This window comes from Papaver somniferum, chromosome 1 (assembly GCF_003573695.1).
Source record: "Papaver somniferum cultivar HN1 chromosome 1, ASM357369v1, whole genome shotgun sequence".
NCBI classification, from domain to species: domain Eukaryota; kingdom Viridiplantae; phylum Streptophyta; class Magnoliopsida; order Ranunculales; family Papaveraceae; genus Papaver; species Papaver somniferum.
Window position 1 is genome coordinate 231,002,575 of NC_039358.1, and position 27,880 is coordinate 231,030,454.

The 27,880-nt window shown below is 37.4% G+C and overlaps 3 protein-coding genes and 4 non-coding genes across 9 annotated transcripts; 1 reads left to right on the plus strand and 6 right to left on the minus strand.

The window, feature by feature from the left end:
* Positions 1–14,388: 14,388 nt before the first annotated feature.
* Positions 14,389–15,345, plus strand: LOC113338367 (ABC transporter E family member 2-like). The gene is made up of 3 exons (XM_026583801.1): positions 14,389–14,522; positions 14,728–14,924; positions 15,216–15,345. Exons 1-3 carry the CDS (start codon positions 14,504–14,506, stop codon positions 15,330–15,332), a joined length of 333 nt encoding a protein of 110 aa, XP_026439586.1. The 5' UTR covers positions 14,389–14,503; the 3' UTR covers positions 15,333–15,345.
* A 1,315-nt stretch (positions 15,346–16,660) lies between these two features.
* Positions 16,661–23,970, minus strand: LOC113318717 (heterogeneous nuclear ribonucleoprotein A2 homolog 2-like). Of its 3 annotated transcripts, XM_026566947.1 has the most exons (5): positions 22,624–23,970; positions 21,651–22,325; positions 20,156–21,021; positions 19,009–19,039; positions 16,661–17,314 (listed from the first exon to the last, which is right to left on the minus strand). In XM_026566947.1, the coding sequence occupies exons 3-5, from the start codon at positions 20,592–20,594 to the stop codon at positions 17,311–17,313; spliced, it is 474 nt and encodes a 157-aa protein (XP_026422732.1). In that variant the 5' UTR covers positions 20,595–21,021; positions 21,651–22,325; positions 22,624–23,970; the 3' UTR covers positions 16,661–17,310. The 3 variants fall into 3 exon arrangements, with proteins under 3 accessions (XP_026422732.1, XP_026422738.1, XP_026422723.1); XM_026566953.1 differs by lacking the exon at positions 19,009–19,039; XM_026566938.1 differs by lacking the exons at positions 19,009–19,039; positions 21,651–22,325; positions 22,624–23,970 and having other exon boundaries at positions 20,156–20,292.
* Positions 18,156–18,232, minus strand: LOC113342275. Its single transcript, XR_003356541.1, has one exon. It is a non-coding gene; the product is annotated as a small nucleolar RNA snoR20a (small nucleolar RNA).
* On the minus strand, positions 18,269–18,353 carry LOC113342014. The gene has a single exon (XR_003356329.1). It is a non-coding gene; the product is annotated as a small nucleolar RNA R38 (small nucleolar RNA).
* LOC113272057 (heterogeneous nuclear ribonucleoprotein D-like) lies at positions 20,702–22,322 on the minus strand. Its single transcript, XM_026521967.1, has 3 exons — positions 21,956–22,322; positions 21,651–21,857; positions 20,702–21,021 (listed from the first exon to the last, which is right to left on the minus strand). Exons 1-3 carry the CDS (start codon positions 22,320–22,322, stop codon positions 20,702–20,704), a joined length of 894 nt encoding a protein of 297 aa, XP_026377752.1.
* Positions 23,647–23,723, minus strand: LOC113342280. The gene has a single exon (XR_003356549.1). It is a non-coding gene; the product is annotated as a small nucleolar RNA snoR20a (small nucleolar RNA).
* Positions 23,748–23,832, minus strand: LOC113342019. Its single transcript, XR_003356330.1, has one exon. It is a non-coding gene; the product is annotated as a small nucleolar RNA R38 (small nucleolar RNA).
* Positions 23,971–27,880: the final 3,910 nt, after the last annotated feature.

The following is a 27,880-nucleotide window of genomic DNA, read 5'->3' on the forward strand; positions in this document are numbered from 1 at the left end:
AAAGATTAGAGAATCGATTTACCTTTGGTGTAGTAACTAGTAACTACTAACTAGTAAGACTTGATGATGATGGTGATTGCCTGGTTGGTAAGTGCAGTTCAGAGAAATTAGATGAAGAGGCAGCTCTTCAAAAGGGAAAAAAGGAAGAAGAAAGAAAAATGAGAGCTGAAAGCGTTACTCAAGATTAGATATTAGGGTTCTCTAAACTGGATGGACCGATAGGATTAATAATGTTAAAGATCTCAACGACTCTAATCAACCGGGACATCTGGGTCGGTACAGGACGGTACTCCCCCTAGAACCGGTGCTTGTACCGGTAAACTCCGGTTCCTAATTTTCTGTACCGGTCCCTGTACCGGTCACTCCGGTACCGGTTCGTTCCGGTCCGGTATTTTCGGTTCCAGGACGGTACAGGTCCTCTTGACCGGTTCTTGTGCAGCCCTAGCAACAGCAACAGTCCAGAAATTGGCTGTAAAGATTGTGTGCAATGATAGCAGGCTACAAGTGCAATGATTGCAGGGCAGGAATGAATGGCATGCAATGATCTTGACAGAGATGCAATGGTAGATGAAAGACAGCAAGGAAAAAAAAACTTCAACACACAGCACCAATCCCCGGCAGCGGCGCCAAAAACTTGGTGTGGTTAGAAACGACACAAAAACTTGCAAGTATACAAGGCCAAGTTTTAGTATAGAAGGTAAGAGAGGGATCAGTCCACAGGGATTAGGAGTGCATAAAGAAGTTAAACTATGCTGGCAGATGATGTAAAACAAGATGCAAGATCACAATGTTATAGTGGCAGTGAAACAAAGAGGGCAAATGGCATGAACCAAGGCTGTGAGCCAAGGGCAGGGGAGACAGTGCACTGATTTCAGTGCACAGCAAGCTGTAAATTGCACAAAAACTAAACAAAGCAGCAAGGAAAATTTAACTAAGCAATAAGAAAAACAGATTCGGAGTTGCAAGTGACTGAAATAAGGTATTGTGGTCTAAGCTAAGGCTTAGAGTCCACCTTTGTGTCCTAGCCAAACAATGTGATCCTAGGTTGAGTTGAATATCCTATGCATACATTAGAATGGGAGGAAAATCAGCTTGCTCACTGATATGCCCCTAATATTGACTGTCTTTTGACAGCACAGTCAATCACAGGCATACCAGAGCACTAATTTCTTCCCATTGCACAAGCAAAACAGGCACTAAGGCTCTAACCTAGCATTCCACTATCAGACAGTGCACTGAGGTTTCATCTAAACCTTAACACAATGAATTAGAACATAATGCAACTACTACTGAATTTAAACATAAACTTGAAATAAACTGAACTGAAATTGAAATTTGAATATAAACAGGACATGGAAAATAACATTGAACTTGGAACAAAACAGGACAATTGAGGTCCTGGCTAGTCCAGACCTCTAGAGAGTGAAGCTGGCTAATCCAGACATACCCAAAACATTAGACCCTCACTTTCTATTTATATCAAACACCCAATTAGGGTTTTTACACCAAACCCCCAATTTAACAAAATTAGGGTTTATAGGAATTTGGGAAAAACTCACCATACCCTCTGAATTTGCTGTCCCCTCTGCAATTGAGCGCTGACCCATGCTTCAACTTGCTTCTGCTACTCGAACGCTGCTCCAATTTCCTTCTTCTCTCCACTGTGAAACCCTAGTTATGTTTGTCTTCTTGGTAGCATCAAAAATCAATGCTAAGAACAAGACAGACACGACTAGGGAAGAGGTAGGTGATGGTGGTGGTGTCCTTGTGGTCGTGGTGGAGACGGAGACGGCGGAGCAGACATGGCAGTGTCTGCCATGGTCGGGGGAAGAGGAGAAATTTGGGGGAAGTGTATTTGGGGAAGAAGAGAGTGGGTGTTTGTTTTGGGTCGATGGGTTTGATGCTTAGGTGTTGAGCAGGTGCAGCGGAGTTTGATGAACAACGAGTGGAAGGCGTTGGATCATCAACTTCAGATTGAATCTAACGGCAAGATAGAAGAAGGCTCTGAGTGACCGTTGGATTAAGTGATACAACGAAGCTGACGGCTCCAGATGGAGTTAGGTGCTGTAGTGTTAGACAGGAGCTTCAGACTTTGATGTATTGGCGATGTTGCGACCATTGGATTCAGATGTGATCCAATCTGACGGATAACGATGGAGACGGGTATGGATATTGGAAATGGGTTTGGGTAAGGGTTTTGGGCCTTGGGTATGCCAAGCCCATATCTTCTTTAAGAACAATTCTTCCTCTTGAAGCCCACTTCTAGTTGATCCGGCTCTTGCAAACATCATTCTTCGCTTCCTCCTAGCGAGAGTCTTTGCCGTTCCTTTGCTCTTTTCGCTCCGTGAGTTAACCAGGATTTATTTAGTACCTAAAAATGCAAAATTAATTAAGAAAAGTATTTATTGTTGAAAACAACGAAAACATAGAATATGGGATAAAATGTAGAATTAATGCACAAGAGATGAGTTAAATGCCAAGAAAAATATATAGAAATATGCACTTTTTAGTACTCATCAAATACCCCCAAACCTGAATTTTACTTGTCCTCAAGTAAAACAAAACTAAGGAAATCCTACCTATACCACTGTCGCTGGTCTCTCGAATGCATTTAGCGTATGCACTAAGCCTTTTAAACCACTAAGTGTCCCTAGTGGATGAGTTGAAGTCTCGTGAAGGTTTGCTTAGAACGTACCTACAAAGTTCTAGGACAAAATATAAGCTCAGATTCCATCAAATGTGACATGTGCAAGTCAGTTTAAGCTCACAGCAAAATGGAGATGTCAATCTAGCTATCCAAGGCACAATCCTAGCACTGATAACAAATAAAGACATGTGATAAGAGTGTAAAGTGTATCTACACATGTGTAAAGAAAGATCGGATGTTATGACTACTAATCACCAAGAGATAGTTTCTCAGGCTAAGAACCAAGGTCGAAATCTAGCTAGCTGTCCGGACTTTACGAGATTGTGAATGAGTGGAGGTATTTCACAATTACTCGCGTTGTACATCAATGGCATACACCCTCCTTGCTTATTACAATGAAACAAAAAATGACTCTTTACATGACTCTTATTTACATTGACTACTCTCTTTTATTTTTGGAACAAGAGATGATGGAATTGATAAATACTTGATTTTTTTGTATTTTTCTGATATTTTTTTCTGAATATATACATCGTTTTTTTTTTTTTTTTTTTTTTTTTTTTTTTGCTCAAAGAAACACTTTTGATACATATACAAAAGGAAACAAAAGATTACATGACACTTTGCAAGAGGTAGCCCTTTTTGATGCACCCAGTTAAATTCGATGGTTGTCTTTCTTAATGTAACCTCCACCTTTTATCCCAACCAACCAAAGAACAAGCTAGTCAAGTTTCGTTCAGTATTCTAAAGTGATTGGCAATCGTGACTTCCTATCAAACACCTTGAAGATCGAGGCTATCCTTGTATTGGTAGATCGTGCGCGTGCAAATTTCTTATCACTATGTGAATTGTGCTAGAATCAGGGTGCCTAAATATCTAGACTAAGACTCCTAATAATTACATATTTGCACAAGAGTCAACATTTCAAGGTAAATGAGCTCCATTTTTATGTTTTTTTTTTTCAATTTTTTATTTTGATTTTTTCATTTTTTTTTTCAAAAAGAAGGAGTTCTTGTTTTCAATTATGGCATATTATCAAAGTATCTACTTTTCACCCCCAAACCTAAACTAAACATTGTCCTCAATGTTTCAAAATATGAACAAAATTATAATACAACATATGAAGAGGATCATGTTGAGTAGAGAAAAAGGAAAGAGAATACCCGATTTCGGCGAAAGCAATATTAGAACTCCGTTATTCAAGGAAAGAATCCAACATATGTCAGCCGAGATCATATTGGATTAGCAAAATATATACAAAAGGAACAAAAGGGTTTTTAAGAAATTTTATCTACTGGATTATATACAAAAAATTCACCATACACTAACAATCTAAAGAGTTGAGGATCAACCCAAAAGACAAAGTGTAGAGGTTTCAACAGCTTCACACAAATATAACAGGAAAGAACGCAAGTAACTGTGAAACAAAATGAGCTACCCCCAAACCTGGATTTTTCAACGGATAAAATTTTGGAAACAAAATCTCGCAGTTTTGGGGGTTCATCATGCACAAGGTCTAGCTCGAAATGAACTGTGCTAGGGACGGGCAAACATGCTAATTCCAACTGTGGTTCCTCAAATGTATTATACTTAGAAGCAAAATAGTCCAAGAGGACTTGGGAAGCACACAGTTCCAAACCTAGGTTGGGCATTCTCAGAAAAATTGGTTTGACAATATCGGTACAAACCAAATCTAGGTTGGATGGAAGGCCATCAGATTGTGACTTATGTAGGAAGATAGGCACATCATTATTAATCACATCAACATCTCCTAAGTCTTCTACAAGTGTCACAACATGCTCACAATCATCAAACAAATTGGCAAGATCACAATCAGAGTCATTAACATCATCAACAGATTCATTCTCATGCATCGGCAAATCAGGAGAAATATCACAATGTGACCTAGGTAGAGAATCAGACACATCAAATATATTTTCATGCATATTAGTGTCTACAGAAGATTCAATATTCCTATGTCATGCTCATCTTCCAGAATAATTGTACGAATCCCATGTCAATATCAAAATCATATGAATTACAATGAGTATTAGAAAGAACAACATGCATGAAGGTCGAGGGCGAGAAGCCATATGTTTTTGAACCAACAGGTTCCACAATATTTTCATGTTCTTCTAACATATCATCATAATCATCATCATGGTAGCATGCATATTGGTCCTCATTAACAGTGGTGGTGTCATTAGTCGATTCATGTTCCTCTAAATTAGGTTCATATTCAACATTATTTACATGAATGGGACTAGACACTTCCTTAGGGACAACATACATTTCCTCATGAATTTCCTCCTTTTGTAGGTGAAGCAAAATCTGATCTAAATATGCATGAATTCGTGATGTAGATCTATCAAAGTCTTGCTTACTGAGTCTTAAAGCTTCCGTGGTGGAGTCTAAATTCATGGGAGTACCAAATTCTTCATGTTCAAATTGTGGTGAATGGTACATGTGTGCATGGTCATTAGGGTTTACAAAATATTGATCGCAACCCTCAAAGGATTGATTATGGTCCCAATGACTACCGTTCTCACAATTTATGGGCATTTCATACCTTGGATTTTCTCTAGATTGCCTAAAATTATGCAAAATATGACAATTCTCAACAGGGTGGTCTAAACTACACATGCGGACATGCATAGATTTCAGGTTGCCTAAGAAAATTCGATGTGACAGATTCCTCATGTGATTGCATTTCTAAAGCTGCGATTCGAGCTTCTAATTGATCCATAAGTGATGATTGTGTGAGTGAGGCTCTAGCAGAATGTTCATTTTCACGTTGCGATGAATGATGCATGTATGAATAGTCATTAGGGTTCATGTATTGCGGCTCGGGACTTTGAAAATGTCCATAATAATTCCTATGACTATTGACATCATGGTCCGTGGAAGGTTCATAACGTGAAGTTTGTCCATATGCAAGTTCTCTAAGGGATTTGTTGTACTCCCCAACTGTAGAAAAAGATCTATTCATGATTGGCTCAAAAGCTAAGTAAAGAATGTACAAAGCTCAGAATTTGGTTTTTAAAGGGTTTGGATTTTTGGGAAAAATTTGGTTTTGGTGGGATAAAAAAAAAAAAATTTGGTTGTTAATGTGGGAGCAAAATAAAATTTGGTTTTAAAATCTGGGAGCAAGTAAAAATTTGGTTTTTGAATGGGAGAGAAAATATTTATTTATTTATTTATTTTAAAAGAAAATAAAATTTGGTTTTTGAATGGGAGCATTTTGGTTTTTATGGGTTTTGAAAACTTTGGTTTTTATGGGATTAAAAATTTGGTTTTCGAAATTAGGAGCAGATTTCTTCTTTTTTTTTTTTTCTTTTTTTTTTTTTTTTTTTGTGCTGGGTTTTGAAGCCCAAATTTTAGTTTAAAAGAAACTACAAGCCTAACAAACAACTAAATTACAAGCCCAAATAAAAAAAGAAATAAAAATAAAACTAATTATTACAAACCCACAAAAAAAAAGAAAATAAAAATAAAACTAAAATTATTACAATCCCAAATAAAAAAATAAATAAAATAAAAGAAATAAATATTAAAATAATTATTACATGCCCAAAAAGATAATTACAATTACAAACCAAAAAAATTACAAGCCCAAAAAATTTGGGTTTGGGTTTAGGCTTACCTTTTTGGAGGGAAGCCCAGTTGGGCTTTTATCCCTTTTCTTAAGTTGCACAAGCCCAGTTGGGCTTTGGATCTTCCTTAACAGCTCACGCAGCAAGCCCAGCAACAGAGTTGGGTTCAGCAGCCCAGCAGAGAAGGTGCACAAACCCAGCAGCAACGGAGCCCAGCTCAGGAGCAGCAGACTAGGAGCCCAGTTCGCAGAGTAGCAGCAGCCCAGCTCAGTTGTACGAGCCCACAACTTGTTGAGATGCAACAGCCCAGGAGCAACAGCAGCACAGCCCAGCGGCAGAGATGCACTAGCTTTGGGCTTGGTCTGGCAGCAGCAGCAGCTTCCTTGGCCAGGTTCAACAGCAGCAGAAACTCACCAGTCCCAGCTGCAGCAACAGCTAGGGGTGCACATACTCCGGTACGGCCCGGTTTTCTTATGGAACCGGTCCCTGTACTTGGTATTGACCGGTACCTCATTTTGAGGACGGTACCTGTACCTGGAGTTGTACAAGTCCTCCGGTACCGGTCCGGTATAAGTCCGGTACCGGGTTTTTTACCTGACCAAACTCAAAATACAAAAACTGATGTTCAAAGTTCAATATTACAACTTAATTTCAAAATAAACAAAGGTTTAAAACAATATTACACACTTCAGTTCAAAGTTCAACATTACAAAATAGTAAAAACAACACTTCCATAAGTCTGCGACAACCGACAAGAAATGTAAGGCAACAAAAATGATTGGGGACTTCTCAAACAATGGCATTGGATGCACAACCTGCACTTGCAATCCTAGGCCACATATATGCACTTCCTCTCCAATAAGGCCAGTGATATCACAACCTGTGATATCAAATACATAAAAGTTAAGAACTCACAATTTTCCACCTCCCGAAAGATGGGTACTGTCTAAAACCTGTCTATATACTAAGAAGTAAGAAATGCTTGTTAGAAATGAAATTAATTACTGTCTGTATCATTTAATCATAAACGTCAGTTACAACTACAATACGACAGAATTTAAGTGCAATACATATTTTAAAATGTCTAATATAGTATTTGTTCTTAATCTTAGCAAGGTTGGAACATAGTTTGAAGTGCTATTGAGAAGTGGGAGCAAACTATGGCCATAGAAAGACACCTCAGTAGTCACTAGTCAGTACTAAGATAACGAAATTTGGGAATTTGGATTGTAGTCAAGTCAACAAATCCCACTCCAAGAAGAAAGAAATTGTCTCTGAGTCTCTGACTCAACAATGAGGATTATAATTGGTGTTCGTACCAAAACCAAACAACTTTAAGCTCAATTCAATTCCTAACTCATTGTTCTATTGCACAAAAGCAACAAACTTGCACAAAACTAGGCAGAATTGAATTAAAACATGAACATGGGCATTGGGTTATCATATAAACTAAGTAAAAAACAAATCCAAGTTAAGAAATAGATTTCTTTCTCCTTTTCACACTTTTGTTACTCCAAAAGTGCTTCAAATGAGACATACACATACTGAGTTACTGACATACAAGATACAACTAAATCTTCATAATTGCAAACCATTCATAGTTATCACACAGTACATAAAGAAGATTTATGTCTTCGAATTATCAAATCTATCTCAAACCCTAAATCATTCGCAACAACAAGGTTAATTTCATAAGATAGATTGCTCAATCAATCTCAAACCCTAAATCAATCACAACAACCTGCTTGAGTATAAAGTATAAATACTAGGGTTAGATGATTAGTCAAGCGATACTGTTAAAGCGTTTTCAATTTCTAGGGTTTTAAATCAGAAACAAAAAGGAAATCGAAAAGATTAGAGAATCGATTTACCTTTGGTGTAGTAACTAGTAACTACTAACTAGTAAGACTTGATGATGATGGTGATTGCCTGGTTGGTAAGTGCAGTTCAGAGAAATTAGATGAAGAGGCAGCTCTTCAAAAGGGAAAAAGGAAGAAGAAAGAAAAATGAGAGCTGAAAGCGTTACTCAAGATTAGATATTAGGGTTCTCTAAACTGGATGGACCGATAGGATTAATAATGTTAAAGATCTCAACGACTCTAATCAACCGGGACATCTGGGTCGGTACAGGACGGTACTCCCCCTAGAACCGGTGCTTGTACCGGTAAACTCCGGTTCCTAATTTTCTGTACCGGTCCCTGTACCGGTCACTCCGGTACCGGTTCGTTCCGGTCCGGTATTTTCGGTTCCAGGACGGTACAGGTCCTCTTGACCGGTTCTTGTGCAGCCCTAGCAACAGCAACAGTCCAGAAATTGGCTGTAAAGATTGTGTGCAATGATAGCAGGCTACAAGTGCAATGATTGCAGGGCAGGAATGAATGGCATGCAATGATCTTGACAGAGATGCAATGGTAGATGAAAGACAGCAAGGAAAAAAAAACTTCAACACACAGCACCAATCCCCGGCAGCGGCGCCAAAAACTTGGTGTGGTTAGAAACGACACACAAAAACTTGCAAGTATACAAGGCCAAGTTTTAGTATAGAAGGTAAGAGAGGGATCAGTCCACAGGGATTAGGAGTGCATAAAGAAGTTAAACTATGCTGGCAGATGATGTAAAACAAGATGCAAGATCACAATGTTATAGTGGCAGTGAAACAAAGAGGGCAAATGGCATGAACCAAGGCTGTGAGCCAAGGGCAGGGGAGACAGTGCACTGATTTCAGTGCACAGCAAGCTGTAAATTGCACAAAAACTAAACAAAGCAGCAAGGAAAATTTAACTAAGCAATAAGAAAAACAGATTCGGAGTTGCAAGTGACTGAAATAAGGTATTGTGGTCTAAGCTAAGGCTTAGAGTCCACCTTTGTGTCCTAGCCAAACAATGTGATCCTAGGTTGAGTTGAATATCCTATGCATACATTAGAATGGGAGGAAAATCAGCTTGCTCACTGATATGCCCCTAATATTGACTGTCTTTTGACAGCACAGTCAATCACAGGCATACCAGAGCACTAATTTCTTCCCCATTGCACAAGCAAAACAGGCACTAAGGCTCTAACCTAGCATTCCACTATCAGACAGTGCACTGAGGTTTCATCTAAACCTTAACACAATGAATTAGAACATAATGCAACTACTACTGAATTGAATAAACATAAACTTGAAATAAACTGAACTGAAATTGAAATTTGAATATAAACAGGACATGGAAAATAACATTGAACTTGGAACAAAACAGGACAATTGAGGTCCTGGCTAGTCCAGACCTCTAGAGAGTGAAGCTGGCTAATCCAGACATACCCAAAACATTAGACCCTCACTTTCTATTTATCATCAAAACACCAATTAGGGTTTTTACACCAAACCCCCAATTTAACAAAATTAGGGTTTATAGGAATTTGGGAAAAACTCACCATACCCTCTGAATTTGCTGTCCCCTCTCTGCAATTGAGCGCTGACCCATGCTTCAACTTGCTTCTGCTACTCGAACGCTGCTCCAATTTCCTTCTTCTCTCCACTGTGAAACCCTAGTTATGTTTGTCTTCTTGGTAGCATCAAAAATCAATGCTAAGAACAAGACAGACACGACTAGGGAAGAGGTAGGTGATGGTGGTGGTGTCCTTGTGGTCGTGGTGGAGACGGAGACGGCGGAGCAGACATGGCAGTGTCTGCCATGGTCGGGGGAAGAGGAGAAATTTGGGGGAAGTGTATTTGGGGAAGAAGAGAGTGGGTGTTTGTTTTGGGTCGATGGGTTTGATGCTTAGGTGTTGAGCAGGTGCAGCGGAGTTTGATGAACAACGAGTGGAAGGCGTTGGATCATCAACTTCAGATTGAATCTAACGGCAAGATAGAAGAAGGCTCTGAGACCGTTGGATTAAGTGATACAACGAAGCTGACGGCTCCAGATGGAGTTAGGTGCTGTAGTGTTAGACAGGAGCTTCAGACTTTGATGTATTGGCGATGTTGCGACCATTGGATTCAGATGTGATCCAATCTGACGGATAACGATGGAGACGGGTATGGATATTGGAAATGGGTTTGGGTAAGGGTTTTGGGCCTTGGGTATGCCAAGCCCATATCTTCTTTAAGAACAATTCTTCCTCTTGAAGCCCACTTCTAGTTGATCCGGCTCTTGCAAACATCATTCTTCGCTTCCTCCTAGCGAGAGTCTTTGCCGTTCCTTTGCTCTTTTCGCTCCGTGAGTTAACCAGGATTTATTTGTACCTAAAAATGCAAAATTAATTAAGAAAAGTATTTATTTGAAAACAACGAAAACATAGAATATGGGATAAAATGTAGAATTAATGCACAAGAGATGTTAAATGCCAAGAAAAATATATAGAAATATGCACTTTTTAGTACTCATCAAATACCCCCAAACCTGAATTTTACTTGTCCTCAAGTAAAACAAAACTAAGGAAATCCTACCTATACACTGTCGCTGGTCTCTCGAATGCATTTAGCGTATGCACTAAGCCTTTTAAACCACTAAGTGTCCCTAGTGGATGAGTTGAAGTCTCGTGAAGGTTTGCTTAGAACGTACCTACAAAGTTCTAGGACAAAATATAAGCTCAGATTCCATCAAATGTGACATGTGCAAGTCAGTTTAAGCTCACAGCAAAATGGAGATGTCAATCTAGCTATCCAAGGCACAATCCTAGCACTGATAACAAATAAAGACATGTGATAAGAGTGTAAAGTGTATCTACACATGTGTAAAGAAAGATCGGATGTTATGACTACTAATCACCAAGAGATAGTTTCTCAGGCTAAGAACCAAGGTCGAAATCTAGCTAGCTGTCCGGACTTTACGAGAGTTGTGAATGAGTTGGAGGTATTTCACAATTACTCGCGTTGTACATCAATGGCATACACCCTCCTTGCTTATTACAATGAAACAACAAAATGACTCTTTACATGACTCTTATTTACATTGACTACTCTCTTTTATTTTTGGAACAAGAGATGATGGAATTGATAAATACTTGATTTTTTTGTATTTTTCTGATATTTTTTTCTGATATATACACGTTTTTTTTTTTTTTTTTTTTTTTTTTTTTTTTTTTGCTCAAAGAAACACTTTTGATACATATACAAAAGGAAACAAAAGATTACATGACACTTTGCAAGAGGTAGCCCTTTTTGATGCACCCAGTTAAATTCGATGGTTGTCTTTCTTAATGTAACCTCCACCTTTTATCCCAACCAACAACCAAAGACAAGCTAGTCAAGTTTCGTTCAGTATTCTAAAGTGATTGGCAATCGTGACTTCCTATCAACACCTTGAAGATCGAGGCTATCCTGTATTGGTAGATCGTGCGCGTGCAAATTTCTTATCACTATGTGAATTGTGCTAGAATCAGGGTGCCTAAATATCTAGACTAAGACTCCTAATAATTACATATTTGCACAAGAGTCAACATTTCAAGGTAAATGAGCTCCATTTTTATGTTTTTTTTTTTCAATTTTTATTTTGATTTTTTCATTTTTTTTTTCAAAAAGAAGGAGTTCTTGTTTTCAATTATGGCATATTATCAAAGTATCTACTTTTCACCCCCAAACCTAAACTAAACATTGTCCTCAATGTTTCAAAATATGAACAAAATTATAATACAACATATGAAGAGGATCATGTTGAGTAGAGAAAAAGGAAAGAGAATACCCGATTTCGGCGAAAGCAATATTAGAACTCCGTTATTCAAGGAAAGAATCCAACATATGTCAGCCGAGATCATATTGGATTAGCAAAATATATACAAAAGGAACAAAAGGGTTTTTAAGAAATTTTATCTACTGGATTATATACAAAAAATTCACCATACACTAACAATCTAAAGAGTTGAGGATCAACCCAAAAGACAAAGTGTAGAGGTTTCAACAGCTTCACACAAATATAACAGGAAAGACACGCAAGTTTAACTGTGAAACAAAATGAGCTACCCCCAAACCTGGATTTTTCAACGGATAAAATTTTGGAAACAAAATCTCGCAGTTTTGGGGGTTCATCATGCACAAGGTCTAGCTCGAAATGAACTGTGCTAGGGACGGGCAAACATGCTAATTCCAACTGTGGTTCCTCAAATGTATTATACTTAGAAGCAAAATAGTCCAAGAGGACTTGGGAAGCACACAGTTCCAAACCTAGGTTGGGCATTCTCAGAAAAATTGGTTTGACAATATCGGTACAAACCAAATCTAGGTTGGATGGAAGGCCATCAGATTGTGACTTATGTAGGAAGATAGGCACATCATTATTAATCACATCAACATCTCCTAAGTCTTCTACAAGTGTCACAACATGCTCACAATCATCAAACAAATTGGCAAGATCACAATCAGAGTCATTAACATCATCAACAGATTCATTCTCATGCATCGGCAAATCAGGAGAAATATCACAATGTGACCTAGGTAGAGAATCAGACACATCAAATATATTTTCATGCATATTAGTGTCTACAGAAGACTCAATTATTCATGTGTCATGCTCATCTTCGCAGAATAATTGTACGAATCCCATGTCAATATCAAAATCATATGAATTACAATGAGTATTAGAAAGAACAACATGCATGAAGGTCGAGGGAGAGAAGCCATATGTTTTTGAACCAACAGGTTCCACAATATTTTCATGTTCTTCTAACATATCATCATAATCATCATAATCATCATCATGGTAGCATGCATATTGGTCCTCATTAACAGTGGTGGTGTCATTAGTCGATTCATGTTCCTCTAAATTAGGTTCATATTCAACATTATTTACATGAATGGGACTAGACACTTCCTTAGGGACAACATACATTTCCTCATGAATTTCCTCCTTTTGTAGGTGAAGCAAAATCTGATCTAAATATGCATGAATTCGTGATGTAGATCTATCAAAGTCTTGCTTACTGAGTCTTAAAGCTTCCGTGGTGGAGTCTAAATTCATGGGAGTACCAAATTCTTCATGTTCAAATTGTGGTGAATGGTACATGTGTGCATGGTCATTAGGGTTTACAAAATATTGATCGCAACCCTCAAAGGATTGATTATGGTCCCAATGACTACCGTTCTCACAATTTATGGGCATTTCATACCTTGGATTTTCTCTAGATTGCCTAAAATTATGCAAAATATGACAATTCTCAACAGGGTGGTCTAAACTACCACATGCGGGACATGCATAGATTTCAGGTTGCCTAAGAAAATTCGATGTGACAGATTCCTCATGTGATTGCATTTCTAAAGCTGCGATTCGAGCTTCTAATTGATCCATAAGTGATGATTGTGTGAGTGAGGGATGAATGGTGACTGATTAGTGAATGGTGACTGATTAGAAATTTCACATCAAAAGCAAATTTGGAACCAAAAAGATGTCGGCTGCCGTACAGGAAAGAACTTGAGCTACCACCATTGATTTGAGGGATGAATGGTGACTGATTAGTGAATGTATGTGTATTTGAGAAGGTACACGAGAATGGGTTTATCTCCAATTCGATTGAAGGTTAAAGGGGAGCTCATACAACAGCAAAATAGCCATCTCTGAGTTCCCAGTTTCACACACACAAAGGTGTTCGACAGAAAGCCTGAACGATAGTTCAGGTCTTGAAGTAGTCAGTTCACGTCTCTTCTCTTTGCCACTGCTCTATCCATGGGTTAGATGGCTAGCCATGTGTTGTCGAGGTAATGATGGCATGAGTTATTACAATCCAGTGGATTAGGTCTTTGAGTATTTTGAAATCTTAGTTTAGAAACTGTTTGGGTTCAATGACAAATTAGTTACTTTAAGTTCTTATACCAGCCTCTCGTGCCTATAATCCTATTGGTATTGATCATTCATTTACTACACATGTGCCCAGGTTCCTGAAGGAAATGGTTCAGGAGTAATTTGGGATGAACAAGGACATATAGTTACAAATTATCATGGTAAGAACTAGTTCGTCGTTGTCTTTGTGGTCGCTGGTGTGCCAAGCTGGAGTTACAATCAGTGGCGGAATTCAGACAGATGCAGCCATCAATCCTGGTAACATGTTTGTCTAGGATCTTGGTTTTTATTGTTGGAGTGTGATAAGCAATCTGATAACCATAATCGGGTAAACCCCAGGAGATCAGTCCTAAGTCTCTATATTCTGTTAGAGACTCTCTGCACAAAAGAATCCGTGATGCGTGCATGCATCCTCTGTTTGTGTCAGATGTCATGAAACCACTCCAAATTGAGCAATCAATGGATTAGCAAGTTAAGAATCTCTCAGGTGGAGAGCGGCAAAGAGTTGCATTATGTTTTTGTCTTGGAAAGGTCTGTATTCTTATTTATTATCTTAATTTGATCTTCATTCCAGTTGTAATGGCATTCATGAGTTTGTTTCAGTATGACTGGTCGGTACTGAGTACTGACACAGAAAATTGAATTGATTCATTACAATTTTACAAATTGTGTTTATGGTTAATGCAGCCTGCAGATATATATCTGATAGACTAACCGAGTGCTTATCTTGATTCAGAGCAGCCTATTGTTTCACCAAAAGCCATTAAGAGGTTTATCCTTTATGCAAAGAAGACTGCTTTTGTCGTTGAGCATGATTTCATAATGGCGACATATCATGTTGGTAGGGTGACTGTGTTTGAGGGGAGACCATCTATTGATTCTACTGCCAATGCTCCCCAGTCTTTGTTAACAGGGATGAAGCTTTTCCTATCTGTAAGTTGCATTTCTATCATGTTAAGGTGCTTTAGATATTTCTAGCTCAAGTTATATGGTTCTATTCTCAATGGTTTGGGATAACAGCACACCTCTAGCAAAAGAAACTGACATGTTTTAGACTGAAAAAGAAACAAGAGAAAATGTTAAGCAACCACAGTAATCTGCTGAAAGTGTTCAGTACTGTGTAGGCGTTCTTTTGATTCTGCCTATTATATCTTCTCCCCACAGCTTTGATCCAAGATTAATGCTTCTTACTAATTACTACATTTTGGTCTTAATAATGTGCAGCAATTGGATATCACATTTAGATGCGACCCTACAAATTTCAGGCCGGGGATTAACAAGTTGGAATCCACAAAAGACAAGGAGCAAAATGCTGTTGGGACCTTTTATTACCTCAACTAAGGCGTACCAGAGGTCAAGTTTCATGTAAGGTTAACCTGTCTGTAACAGACTCACAGTTCACCTTGACCCCTCCAGTTTTGACTAATATCTATGTTTCTGGTCTTAATACTGTGCATCAATTCGATATTGTGGACGGGGTCCAACCAATATCGGCTCATGGATTAACAAGTTGCATTCCAAGGGAGACGGGGACTAGATGGAATCCACGAGAGACGGGAACAAGTTGGAATTCGCGAGAGACGGGGTACAAAGAGCTGCAGGTCCATAGTACGTATTATCTTGAGCTACCTAGACACCAAAAGGTTAGCATTCACTACCCATAGTTCAACCAAATTGGAACCTGGGAACTCCTTCAGAACCCCTCATGCTATCCAGCTCGCGCAATTTTCATGAAGTTTGAACCAATGGGAACTGGGAAGTATCAATCCCTTGAGGGATTACTTCATTATACAGTGACCAACCATTCCCAAGATAACACCAAATTGAAAAGATTTTTTACAATTGCATATCCAGATTCACATTCAAAACTTTATATCTCATTATCAAACTGGTCATGCTTCAACGGACATGTTTCATTATCAAACCTACACGTGTACTCTATACAGGACATCTTAGCCGTTCTCTTTATTATGCAATCTGTGTCGTTGATGAAGATTTGAAGGACTAAAACGTCTTTTTAGCTAAGAAGATATGGACAGCTGGAAGATAACTGCAACTAACTTTCCATCCATCATTTTTGGTCAAAACTTGCCAGTTTAGCAATAAAAAAAAATGGCTTACATTTGAAAAGCACCAAAAAAATTGGCCTATTTTTGTAAAAAGCCCTTACATTTCCAATGATGAGTGGGAAATATTGGAACTTTGAGCGCATACTACAAAAGTTACAAAAGTTGTAGGCAACATTACCAATGGGGGTATCGTATTGTTTGGCAGTGTACTAACTTAAAGGTAATGGGAAAAAAAAAATCATATGTATTTTGTTACACCCCTATTAGCAGCTTTGGTTGTAGGCCGCTAGCAAAAATCATTTGTCTTTGAATGATTGAATATGCTCGTAGCAATAAATGCAACCTAGTAGATTGAATTGTCAAATGCAAATCCGGTCAGACTTTTATGCTACGTACTCTATTATCCCATGTCTTTGACGGTCGTCGGAAATGTTTTGCAAGTGAGCCATAATATTAATGAATGAATACACTATAACACAAGTTAATTAGCAATTTAGCCCATGATTAATGAGACTTAGTACTATGGATGTCCAACATCAAAGATTCAACCATGAAAGCGTGGCTTTTTCCCCAATCTAACAACCGCCCAATGATTTTTTATGCTACTAAGTTGAAAACAAGTTCATTAGTCAACATCTTTACGGCTATGGGGTACAATGATACAATCCAAATAACTTAACGCAATGCAAATAACTTAATGCAACACTAGAAATTAAATACTTAAACTTACAACTACAAATTAATGCAAATAACTGTCAAGTGGTTCAACAGCGCTGGCTATGGCCATGACGAATCATAATTTCATTTTTCATTTCTCTAATGACCATCTTGTCATTCTCAGCCAATGTATCCATATTAATGGCCATTATCTTCACGTCTCTTTCTCGTTGTTCGTTTCTTGCTAACATGTCATTGCTGATTGCTAAAGATCTAACATACTGACCATCCTCGTTTTGAAGATAAGTCATCCTTTGTTGAGCTTCTTCTCTTTGCCATTGTAACCTTCGTCCACTTTGTTCTTTAAGAAAATTTAACACCTGCTTCAGTTCTTCATTTTTCGCTCTTACCTGGCGTCTATTTCGTTTGGTCACCTCTCTGCCTAGACCCCTCTCAGTTTGCAAATCATGCAACTCTTGCGCCAAGACCTGATACAAGATTTCAGCATCTCGACCAGTAACATTGTCATAGCGTGGAGGATGTAACGCATCTCTTCGTCGTCGCATATATCTTAAAATAACTTCCTCCATAGTTCACCTGAAATAAGATAAACATTAACGTTTTTATCAGTCACGAGTATGCACCATAAAGAGCTCACACCAAATAACTGTTAAGCAGTACAATAGATGAAGACCATCCAACAGATTTATATTAAAACTTGCATATCAAATTCGGACTTAAAAATCAAAACAACATAGCGTCTTTCTTCATGTTTAAAGCAATATGTATTGCGTTCTTCACTTCATCTAAATTCTTATTCATAAACTTGTTTACTTTTCCCAACAAAATGAACATCATTCTGCAAACCCAATGGCAATTCATATAAATGAAGATTTTGTCTAGGAAAAAGAAAACAAGATTATGAATACAAACATCTTTTTCATGCTAATCCTTCAAAACAATGTTACTTTACAAAGGGTTCTAGCCTTTATGCTCCATGAATGGCCTCACAAAAACTATCAATAGTGCACTTTTAATACCAGTACTACAAGATTGTCCAAGTTCGCCTACAACCAGATACAGCTTTCCCAAATCACAACAATGATATAAAAACTTATTTAGAACAAGTTTGCGAGAAAAGGCAAAAGTAGTAATAATAGAGGAAAAAGTAGTAAAAATTGGAGTTCCGAATTAGGTTTTGTAAGAAGGTGGCGTGGTGTCAACCTAATCGAAGTGTTTGATTAATGGGTTTAAAAAAGTTCCACTAGATCAAACAAAAATCAGCATTGTGCATTACAGTAAGTAACATCTCTCTGACTGAACAGATCAAAAGAGATTCATCCCTCAGAACAAATACTAGATTTCAACATTATTGCTAACCTGGATTCAAAATTCGTAAATCAAATCAAACTCAAGAATGATGAAAAAACAAATCAAAGCCTCAGACCGTCCTAGTTCATGATTTTCTGAACATATTGCATTTCTGTCAACCATATTAAAACTATCATCACCGGCTATTCGATTAAAACTTCAATCAAAAATCACAGTAAAATTGGTGTCAGAGATTTGGAAAAATCAGCACTGCTTTACTCAGACAGGGATAACTGTAAATTTCATATTCTCATCATTCACACACAATACTGTTTAACAAATAAAAAAAAAAAAAAAAACAGTTATTATAAAACTTAAAATCATTAAAGGAGAAACAAGAACCTAACCCTAAAACTGAGATTCAACCAATCTAATATTCATCATGCAGATTGACGGCTTTGTTAGGTTTTGGTTTCGATGAACAAATAGGGTTAGGGCTGAATCTAGATTAGATGGGGGCGGTTCTTTATTCAGGCGGAGAAAAATCAAAGAGGAACTGAGGTAACTATAAATAGCAAAGGGATGGGTGAGGAGGTAAACCCTAACTAATATTAACCATTGGATTTTATTTTTACTGTGTGAAGATGAAATTACAGGTCTGTGACTGAGATGCCCTTAGTGTTCTGGGCTGCGTGGTGGCTATACTCATTTCCTCAACGAGTGTACCGTCTTAGCCGACAGGCCCAGGCCCGGATTCATCATTGCAATTGTTGATTTCTTATGCACAGCATGTTCATTTGGAACAATTTGTTTCTAGTGTTCGTGCTTTCTAAGGTGGAACCACAAAATTTTCAAGTGATGGTATGTACATTTTTCTAAAAGCATATAAATTCTCATTCTGAAACTAAGTAATTTCCATTTCTGTGCAAGACACGGTTCGTATTCACCTATGAAGATCTTGTTGGAAGGGGAACACCTACCACACCATTTCCGCATCATGGCCACAAGCACCTGCGAATTCAATTTGGTGGCTGTTACCAGACAAACTTTTATAATAACCAAAAATGAAAATTTATGATGTCGGAAGTTATACGGTTATGAAGATACATCTGGCATACAAGGAATGCAAGAAAATTATATAGTGATTAAGACATAATAAAGAGCAAAAGATACTACGTTGCAGAATAACGCTAAATGAACAAACAGGCACTGTAAGGAACCTAATTGCACTTATAATCTACATTCTGATAAATTTAAGATTCACAGTAAAAACTTGATTCCTTAGACAGGTTTATAATAGCAATGCATCCGCGGATGTGTTATGTTGCGTGCAGCAAATCCTAGCTAAACCAATAAGGAAGACTACGAGAAAAAAAAGTTTAATCATCCCACAGATTTCAATGACATTAACCAAAGTGGGACTCCTTCAGTGATAGCTAGCCTAAAAGAAAAGACCAGTTTAACTATTACATGTGAAAGAATAGCATTTTGACAGCGAACTCCCAGTGTAGCAATGACTACTCACTAAGCAGGAAGTGAACACATTGCAACAGAAACCAAATCTTTATCATAAACCAACCATGGCACCAGTAAAAGAGCAAACCTAACATCAAAAAGAAGATTTCTCTATATCGTAAATTGGTATTATGACTATGCTCCAGCTTCGTATTTGTTTTACCATTCTATTTATGCAACTAACATGTCTCGTGGTAAAGTGGAAGAAACAAGACTAGGTATAATGGGATGAAGTGGAAGAAACAAACATTACCTTGGCTGCATTTTCCGACTGTAAGACAAAATGCCACAACAAGGAGGTGCATTGTAATTAATTGGTAAAGCAGGCAAAAAAAGATGGATTAGTGACATGGCTTTTCCAGGCCTAGAAGTAAATCAATTTCCAACTAAATGCCCTCTTTCTATCTTTTACTTGTTTCTCTTTCTATCTAAAATTACAAAATGCACCTCTTATCTTAGCAAAATCAACTTTCAATGACCAGTGTAAGTCATGGCTTAAGTAAACTGTAAATTAGAAAGTTCAGAAGCAGCACAAACCAACTATAACCATGATAAAGCAAAGCTAAGTATACCAGACTATCTCGGATCGTATTAAAAAGGAAATCCCTGTACCTGTATGTGTTTGGACCCCCTTTGCTGTTGAATCTGATGAAACATCTTCATCTATGAGTTCATCAATCGGAAGGTCCTTGATATCCAATTTCAATGGTTTAGTTGCGCTCACGGGACGATACACAGGTGTGTTGCGCTTTGCATGCCCTTTACCAGAAGCACTACCATCTGACAAGGCCAGTTTTTTCGGTTTTGATGCCATTGAACCCTTAACTGCACCCCGATTTGGCCTGCAAGCACCTTCTCCACCAAGAAAAAGAGATCCTCCTCTTTCGCCGTTAATTCTCATATTATAACCACCATTGTGACCATTATTACTCACATCTTTAGGAACAGCTCTCTTAACCTCAACTACTTTGTCATTCAACTCATGAAACCTCTTCTGCATTACATTCTCTACAGCTTCCTCAGAATTAAAAGTGATAAAACCAAAACCCATGGGTATATGTGTTAAAAAATCATACACAATAACAACATCGGTAGTTTTACCAAACTTCTCAAAATAAGCTTTGAACTCCTCCCGAGTCAGGTTCGGAGATAAACCACCTACAAAAATTTCTTTGTCCTAAACTGACCATTATTACCGTTACTCTTATTAAAACCCTTTCGATCGCAAGGATTATTATGCTTTAGCACTACTTTTCCCACATCTACCTTTTTTCCAAGAATGACATGTTTTTCTAAAAGAACTTTATCAGCTACAGATTTATCTGAGAAGCGAACAAACCCAAAACCTCTTGAACAACCTGTAGTCCTGTCTATCAGAATATTAGTCTCCACCACTTCACCAAACTTGTTAAAATGATCTTTCAAAGTAGCTTCATCGGTATCCCATGACATTCCACCCACAAAAATCTTCCCTGGTTCTGAATCCACAAGAACCCTCAAAAGTCAGCGCCAAATTAAAATAAAAAAAAAATATGTTGCAGCTTCAACTTATAAGAAACCCCTTTAAATCCTAAGATGTAATGCAAATAGTGTTTGCTGAAAACACCACCAAGAAAGTAAAAGTCGATAAAACAAAGAAAATTCTTCAAACAACAAAAAAGGAGAAGAAAAATTGTAAAAGTGAGGTTTATTTTGAAAAGGGATGGAGTTAGTGGCAAAAAATAAAATAGAAGCATGGCATTTCCGAGCCTGGCAGTAAATCAATTTCCAACTAAAATGTCCGCTTTCTATCTTTTAATTGTAAAAGTGAGGTTTATTTTGAAAAGGGATGGAGTTAGTGGCAAAAAATAGATTAGAAACATGGCATTTCCAAGCCTGGCAATACATCAATTTCCAACTAAAATGTCCGCTTTCTATCTTTTGATTGTTCCTGCAGTATGTTCAATTACAAAATGCACCTCTTATCTTTGCAAGAAATCAACTTCCAGTGAGCAGTGGAAGTCATGGGTTAAGTAAACTCTAAATTAGGAAGTTAAGAAGCAGCATAAACCGACTAACCATCTACCAGACTATCCCGAAACATATTAAAAAAAAAATCCCCCTGTACCTGTATGCATTTGGTCCTCCTTTGCTGTTGAATCTGATGAAACATCTTCATCTATGAGTTCATCAATCGGAAGGTCCTTCATATCCCATTCCAATGGTTCATTTGTACTCACGGGACCATCTGCAGGTGTGTTGCGCATCACATATCCCTCACCAGAAGCACTACCAGCAGACAAGGCCGGCTTTCCGGTTTTGAAACCTTTGAACCCTTGTTTTCACCCCAATTTGGCTTGTTAGCAACACTCCCACACAATATGCAGCTCCTGGGACTCCAAGCAGGTGTGTTGGGCATCCCATACCCCTTACCGATAACACCAGAAGCACAACCAATTGAAACAGCCATCTTTGTCGCTTTTGATGCCATAGAGTTCCTATTATCTGCACAATTTGTCTTGTGAGCAACACCTTCACACGAAGCTGATGATGATATACAACTTGTTTCGCATTGAGTTGTGCTAACGACAAGGGCAGCATTAGAGTAGTTCTTGTTTAGCTTTTCAGCACCATCATAAAGAATTTGAGCTGCCATGTCTGGGTTACAACCAGCTTTGCAATAAGCAGAAGCTATCTCTCTAAGAGAGAATGTTGAACTAAACGCACCAATCAACGCTTCTAATACTTTAGTTTCCACAAAATCAGACTCCATTAATGCTCTAGAGACAGATTCTTCCATTTCCTTCACAAAAGGAAAACAAAAAACAAAAACAATCTCAGTACAGAGCTCAAAAAAAAGTAAAATAATCTGTATTGAATTCCCCTTCATAGGTATCGAGAGTCAGATTCTGTTTAAAAAACAGAGCAAAAACTAGAGAAAATAAGAGGGAATCATGAGAAGGAAAACCTAATTTCTTGTATCAATTGAAGCGACTAGACTCATTTTACTCAATTTAAGTTTCAATCGAACTAATAAACTCACTAATTTGATGTTCAAATCAGCTGATAAAAAAAATGTAGATTAAAAGTTTAAAAATTACCTGAAAAAGAAATGCTTGCTTACTCTTCTTCTTCTTCCGGAGATATATTTTGATTCTGAATTTTCTGGTGCAGAAATTGGGTGGAGAGAACGAGGTGGCAAAAGTTATGATTAACCTGAGACTGGTGGGTCAAGTTATTGCATAGGGACAAATAGACATGGTCAAAAATGTCCTTTTTCGACTTTAGAGGGACCTAGCCAAATTTCCACCACGGATAATCTTAAGTCCAAGGAACGGAAAATTCGATTCCGGGGAGCGCCCTATAAATTCCGGTGAACTCGTTTAGGGATAATGGCTTTAACTCATGCAATATGTACATGGATTTTGTTGTTACGCTAGAAGTGTGAGTCAGAATATGCTAGTGAGCCATAGTATCTCTGAATTTACAGAAAACAAAATGATGGCGAAATAGATACATGGACATCCAAATGATTACTAAATAAATATATAACGTTTATACTCTTAAACTTGTTTACTCTTTCCCAACAAAATGGACATCCATTTGCAAAACCCAATTCATATAATTCGACATACAAATCAAGATTTTGTCTAGGAAAAAGAAAACAAGATTATGAATACAAACACATCTTTTCTTCATACTGATCCATCAAAACCAAACCAAATTTTCACGAGTGCACTTTTCTTTACCTACAATTCAGACACAGCTTTCACATATCACAAACAATCCTAATATATTAGAAACCAATTTTCACTCTAATTGATCATATTAGAAACCACAATCTTCCTCTGGTATGTCAACTCAATCAAAAGAAGTTATACAAATCAGGAAAAAATCAGATTTGCGCAATACAGTATAAAAACCAAACAAATAAAACTCAATTCAATAAACTATCTGATTGATTGACATTCACCCTCAGAACAAATACTAGATTTCAACATTATTGTTTATTCAGACAAGGCTGAAACTTAAATTATGTATAGTTCATCACAGAGGCAAGATCTCAAATCAAAATTATTCAATCAAATCAAATCGATACAAGAATGATGCAAAAACAAATCAAAGCCTCAGACCGTCCTAGCTCATGATTTTCTGAACATATTGCATTTCTGTCAACCATATTAAAACTATCATCACCGGCTATTCGATTAAAACTTCAATCAAAATTGGTGTCAGAGATTTGGAAAAATCAGCACTGCTTTACTCAGACAGGGATAACTGTAAATTTCATATTCTCATCATTCACACAATACTGTTTAAGAATCAGAAACAAGAACCTCAAAAAACCCTAAAACTGAACCTCAAATCTTATAAGATCCAATCAATCCAATTAGATTTGAAGAGATGAATCTAAGATTAGATGCGGCGGTTTTGGAATTGCCAGAGGTTGGAATTGAAGCAGTGATGGGAGAAGAGGAACTGAGATAACTATAAATAGTTAAAGGAGGGGTGAGGGACCAAACCCTAACTAATATTAACCATTGGATTCTTACTGTGTCAATTTGCGGTAGATGGATAAGCGACCGTGCTTTTTGGACTGGCCCAACGAAATAAGGCTTATAGTAGGGCATAGGCCGGTTTTTATGGGGGTGGCTAACCCATCTATTTGCTTTGTCACGCTGGCAAACTGGCCACGCCACTATAGGAAATAAGTAAAGTGGTCGAGATTACACCGACAGCGGCTTCAACGCGACCGTCCGGTGGAGTTTGCACCGGTAGCGATTTAAACCATTCCCTTCAGTTTTTATTCACAAAAAAAAAATTATCTCCTTCTCCAGGTAAAAGCAATCAACCCATTTCCAACTTCAATAATTTCACAGGATGATTGGTTGGCGTTGATAAATAATAGAGAACCTTGGAAAGAGCTGAAGATTTGATCCAAATCCTAGATGATGACTTTGAGTACTGCAGTTGGTTTCAAAGGGTATGCAAGCTAAATATTGTTGTTCATCCACAAAACTTAGGTAGCGTTGACTTTCCAGCAATTGGAAATTTTCCACTTACAGATCTTTCATCCCAATCTCCACTATCGACGGGCGAAGCATATACGTATCCTAACAGTCAAATGGGGTCGTCAAATATGCCTCAAATATCTTGGGAAGTCCGGACTTTATCACCGGTGGAGATATTGTTACAGTTCCACTTAATAATGAAACTGGGCAGTAGAGTTATCCATATTATGGTGTGGTGGCATCACCAGAAAAGTACCAGAACCAGTTGAACAATTTAACGTCTCTTTTCAATGAATTCCAGAGTTTTTACTTGAGACAGATGCAGATACAGAGGAGGAATTTGAGTTTCGAAATGCCTGAGACTCCATTAGGGTCAAGTTCTCAAATAGGTTTAGGTCATGATGGCGTTTCCTCTGGTGATAGAAGTGTAAAACGTCGTGTAAATGGTGAAGGTCGAAGAAGTCGTCATTCTACTCCAAATATGGTGGAAGAGATTCATCTACCAACAGCACCAGGAGCAACAACAGCATACATGGAGATGACGGATATTCAGTTCCAATCTCCTATTGGTTTCATGCCCCAAGGTCCTGTAATTACTCCTGGTGGTGGCGTAAATATGAATGCATTTAGTCAATCTGTAATACATACCCCAACTACTTAAGTATTTCACCGATTTTAAGCTCTAATTAAACCATCTCCGGTACCTTTTCCAGGCTATGAATCGCCTGATGCTACTCAACCACCATCTCAGATTCAAAATAGTGAGTTTTCAGATGATCAAAAATGCTTAGGGGAATACATATTTGGTAATCTTTACTTTGATAGATAAATGTTAATCGTTAATTTGAATCGTGGTTTAAATCGTTAATGTAATTGCACTTTTGTTTGATGAATAGTAATCTTCTTTTAAAGTTTTCTATTTAAGTTAACATTGGGAACTTAAAATATATACATTAGATTAAATTTGGGCAACACTTTTAAGATTTCATAACAACTTCCATATCGGAACTCCTTTCCGTTGTCACGGAGCCACTTTGCACGACACCTTTGATCAATCTCCAGCAGGTTTTCGCCACTTCTCATGTTTCGAGATGCTTCACTTATCATACCAATATACTTGTTAACATTCTTAGAATTTACGGAGAACCGTGCACTTAACAACAGCGAATCACGATTGTTGAGGTTCGTTGTTTCTTCTTCAAATTTCAGTAAAACGCGTCCCCAAAACGGAATGCCCTGTAGTGCGCCATCAACGATTGGATGATTAGTGAAGAAAATATAATTCCTGCAGATGCATTCATCCTCTAACGTGCTAAATTTGCGCTGTTGTGCAACTCTTTCACTTCTTGCTCTTCTTATTTTAATTTGCACATTAGATCGAAGTTCAACTCTTTGATTTTCGGTCGCATGTTGCTCTTCTATGAACTGAGCCATAAACATATTTTGAGCCATTGAAAAATATAGGAAAATAGGAAGAAGGGGTAAGTTGAAATGAAATTAGAATTGGGTATTTATAGACAGATGAATTTATGTACGTTGGATTGGATTTAACGAACGGTCTTGTTTCCATCGAGAAGACTAGTCTAAGACGCTACCAGTATAAACAACACCGAACAGTGTAGTCTTGATCAAGCGGTCGAGACTCGACCGCTCGGTAGAAACTTGACCTGGCCTGTCTAAGTGCAAAATTTGCCACTTAGTCAGGCCAGTTTTCCAGTTCTCCTTAGTGGGTGCAAAAATGGCAAACTTTATAGATTTCCATGCCCATATGAACCGACCTTAACATTGTAGATTCTTTTTTTAATTTTTTTTTTGGTAATCAGTAGATTTTTTATTACAATACATATTTTACCGGTTAGATTACAAGGCTATTTGCTTTTTTTTTTTTCTTTTTTTTGCTAAACTGATCGTATTAGTCTGACTCGTTATGTTTGACTCAAAAATTATAAATTAACATAATCGTTATTATGTTAATTTAGTCCAATCAGATACGTGTTCGTCGAGTCAGGTATGAAACAACACCTGACTCAAATAACCTTGAGTCAGATACATAAGCGGAGTGACTCAAGTCAGGTCTCTCGAAGACATCAGAAAAATAAAATAAAAAAACGAACGATTTGATATCTATTCGCGCCATGTGAGACTCGCGAGTCAAAGACAAGATGTAAATTTAAGGATGAATTATACAGTATAGCACGTGGTAAATTTTGCATTACGTGTAATTTTAGTAGATCACATGATAAGTTTTGGATCCCAACATCCATTTGGTCGTACTGGCATATTCTATGTCAAGCCATAAAAGTTACATTAACAAATTTATTTATGTGGACATATACATATAGATTTTGAGTCGCGTGGTAAATTTTTAGTGACAGTGATAAAGTCTGAATTACATTGCATTTTGGGGGTTTTAGGATAATTTTTGCATGTCGATATTAATTTTATTATAATGTAGATTTCTTCTCAGGAGATAGATTTTGGAACACAATAATAGATTTTGTTTTATTTCTTTTGATTTGTAAAAAATCAAGATGTTCAACCCACAAAATACCCCATATTCGGAATGGTAAAATGATGAATATCATGTTGATTCAAAGTAGCCTTTCGGAAAATATTATACTCCCTCGGTCCCACTATTAGATGACCTAGATAAAGTTTGTATAATTCTTCAGGCAAGGAAAGGGAAAGGGGTGTTTTTTTAAGTATTTTTACAATTATACCCGTATAGATAATAACTAATAAAATTTAGAAATAATTTATCTCTCAAACTTTACCATGGATATTCGTAAACTTTATATCAATAATAAACATTATCAAACACCTATGTGATGAATATAAACATGGATATTGAATCATACATAGTTCTTATAAACGATAATCAATCAAAATGGCAGGTTTAGAAATATCCCTTGTTTATTGAGATAGGTCAATTATTAGTGGAATAAATTTTTTTATTAAGTAGGGAGTACGAATAGATCACCCAAAACAATTTCATAACATTCTACAGACTCAAGAGGCTATATTCAGAAACTTTTAGGTTATCAGTTACGAATATTCAGAATCAAGATGGATTTCCTTACGAAGGTGGATTAATAATAAATCTCCATGTGAAACTTCATCATCTTCAAAGATGAATGATGAATCTTCGGGTGATAACTCACTATCCACAAATATGGACGCCGACGACCATATATAATTTGTTATCGGAGATTTTTTTCATGTAGTTATGGATGTCAATTCAAAAATTGACATACAGATTAGTACTATATTTTCCAGTCTTACAAATATAGTTTTTTAAGAGACGACAAAAAAATGATAATATATTTAGATTTTTAGATCAAGAAAC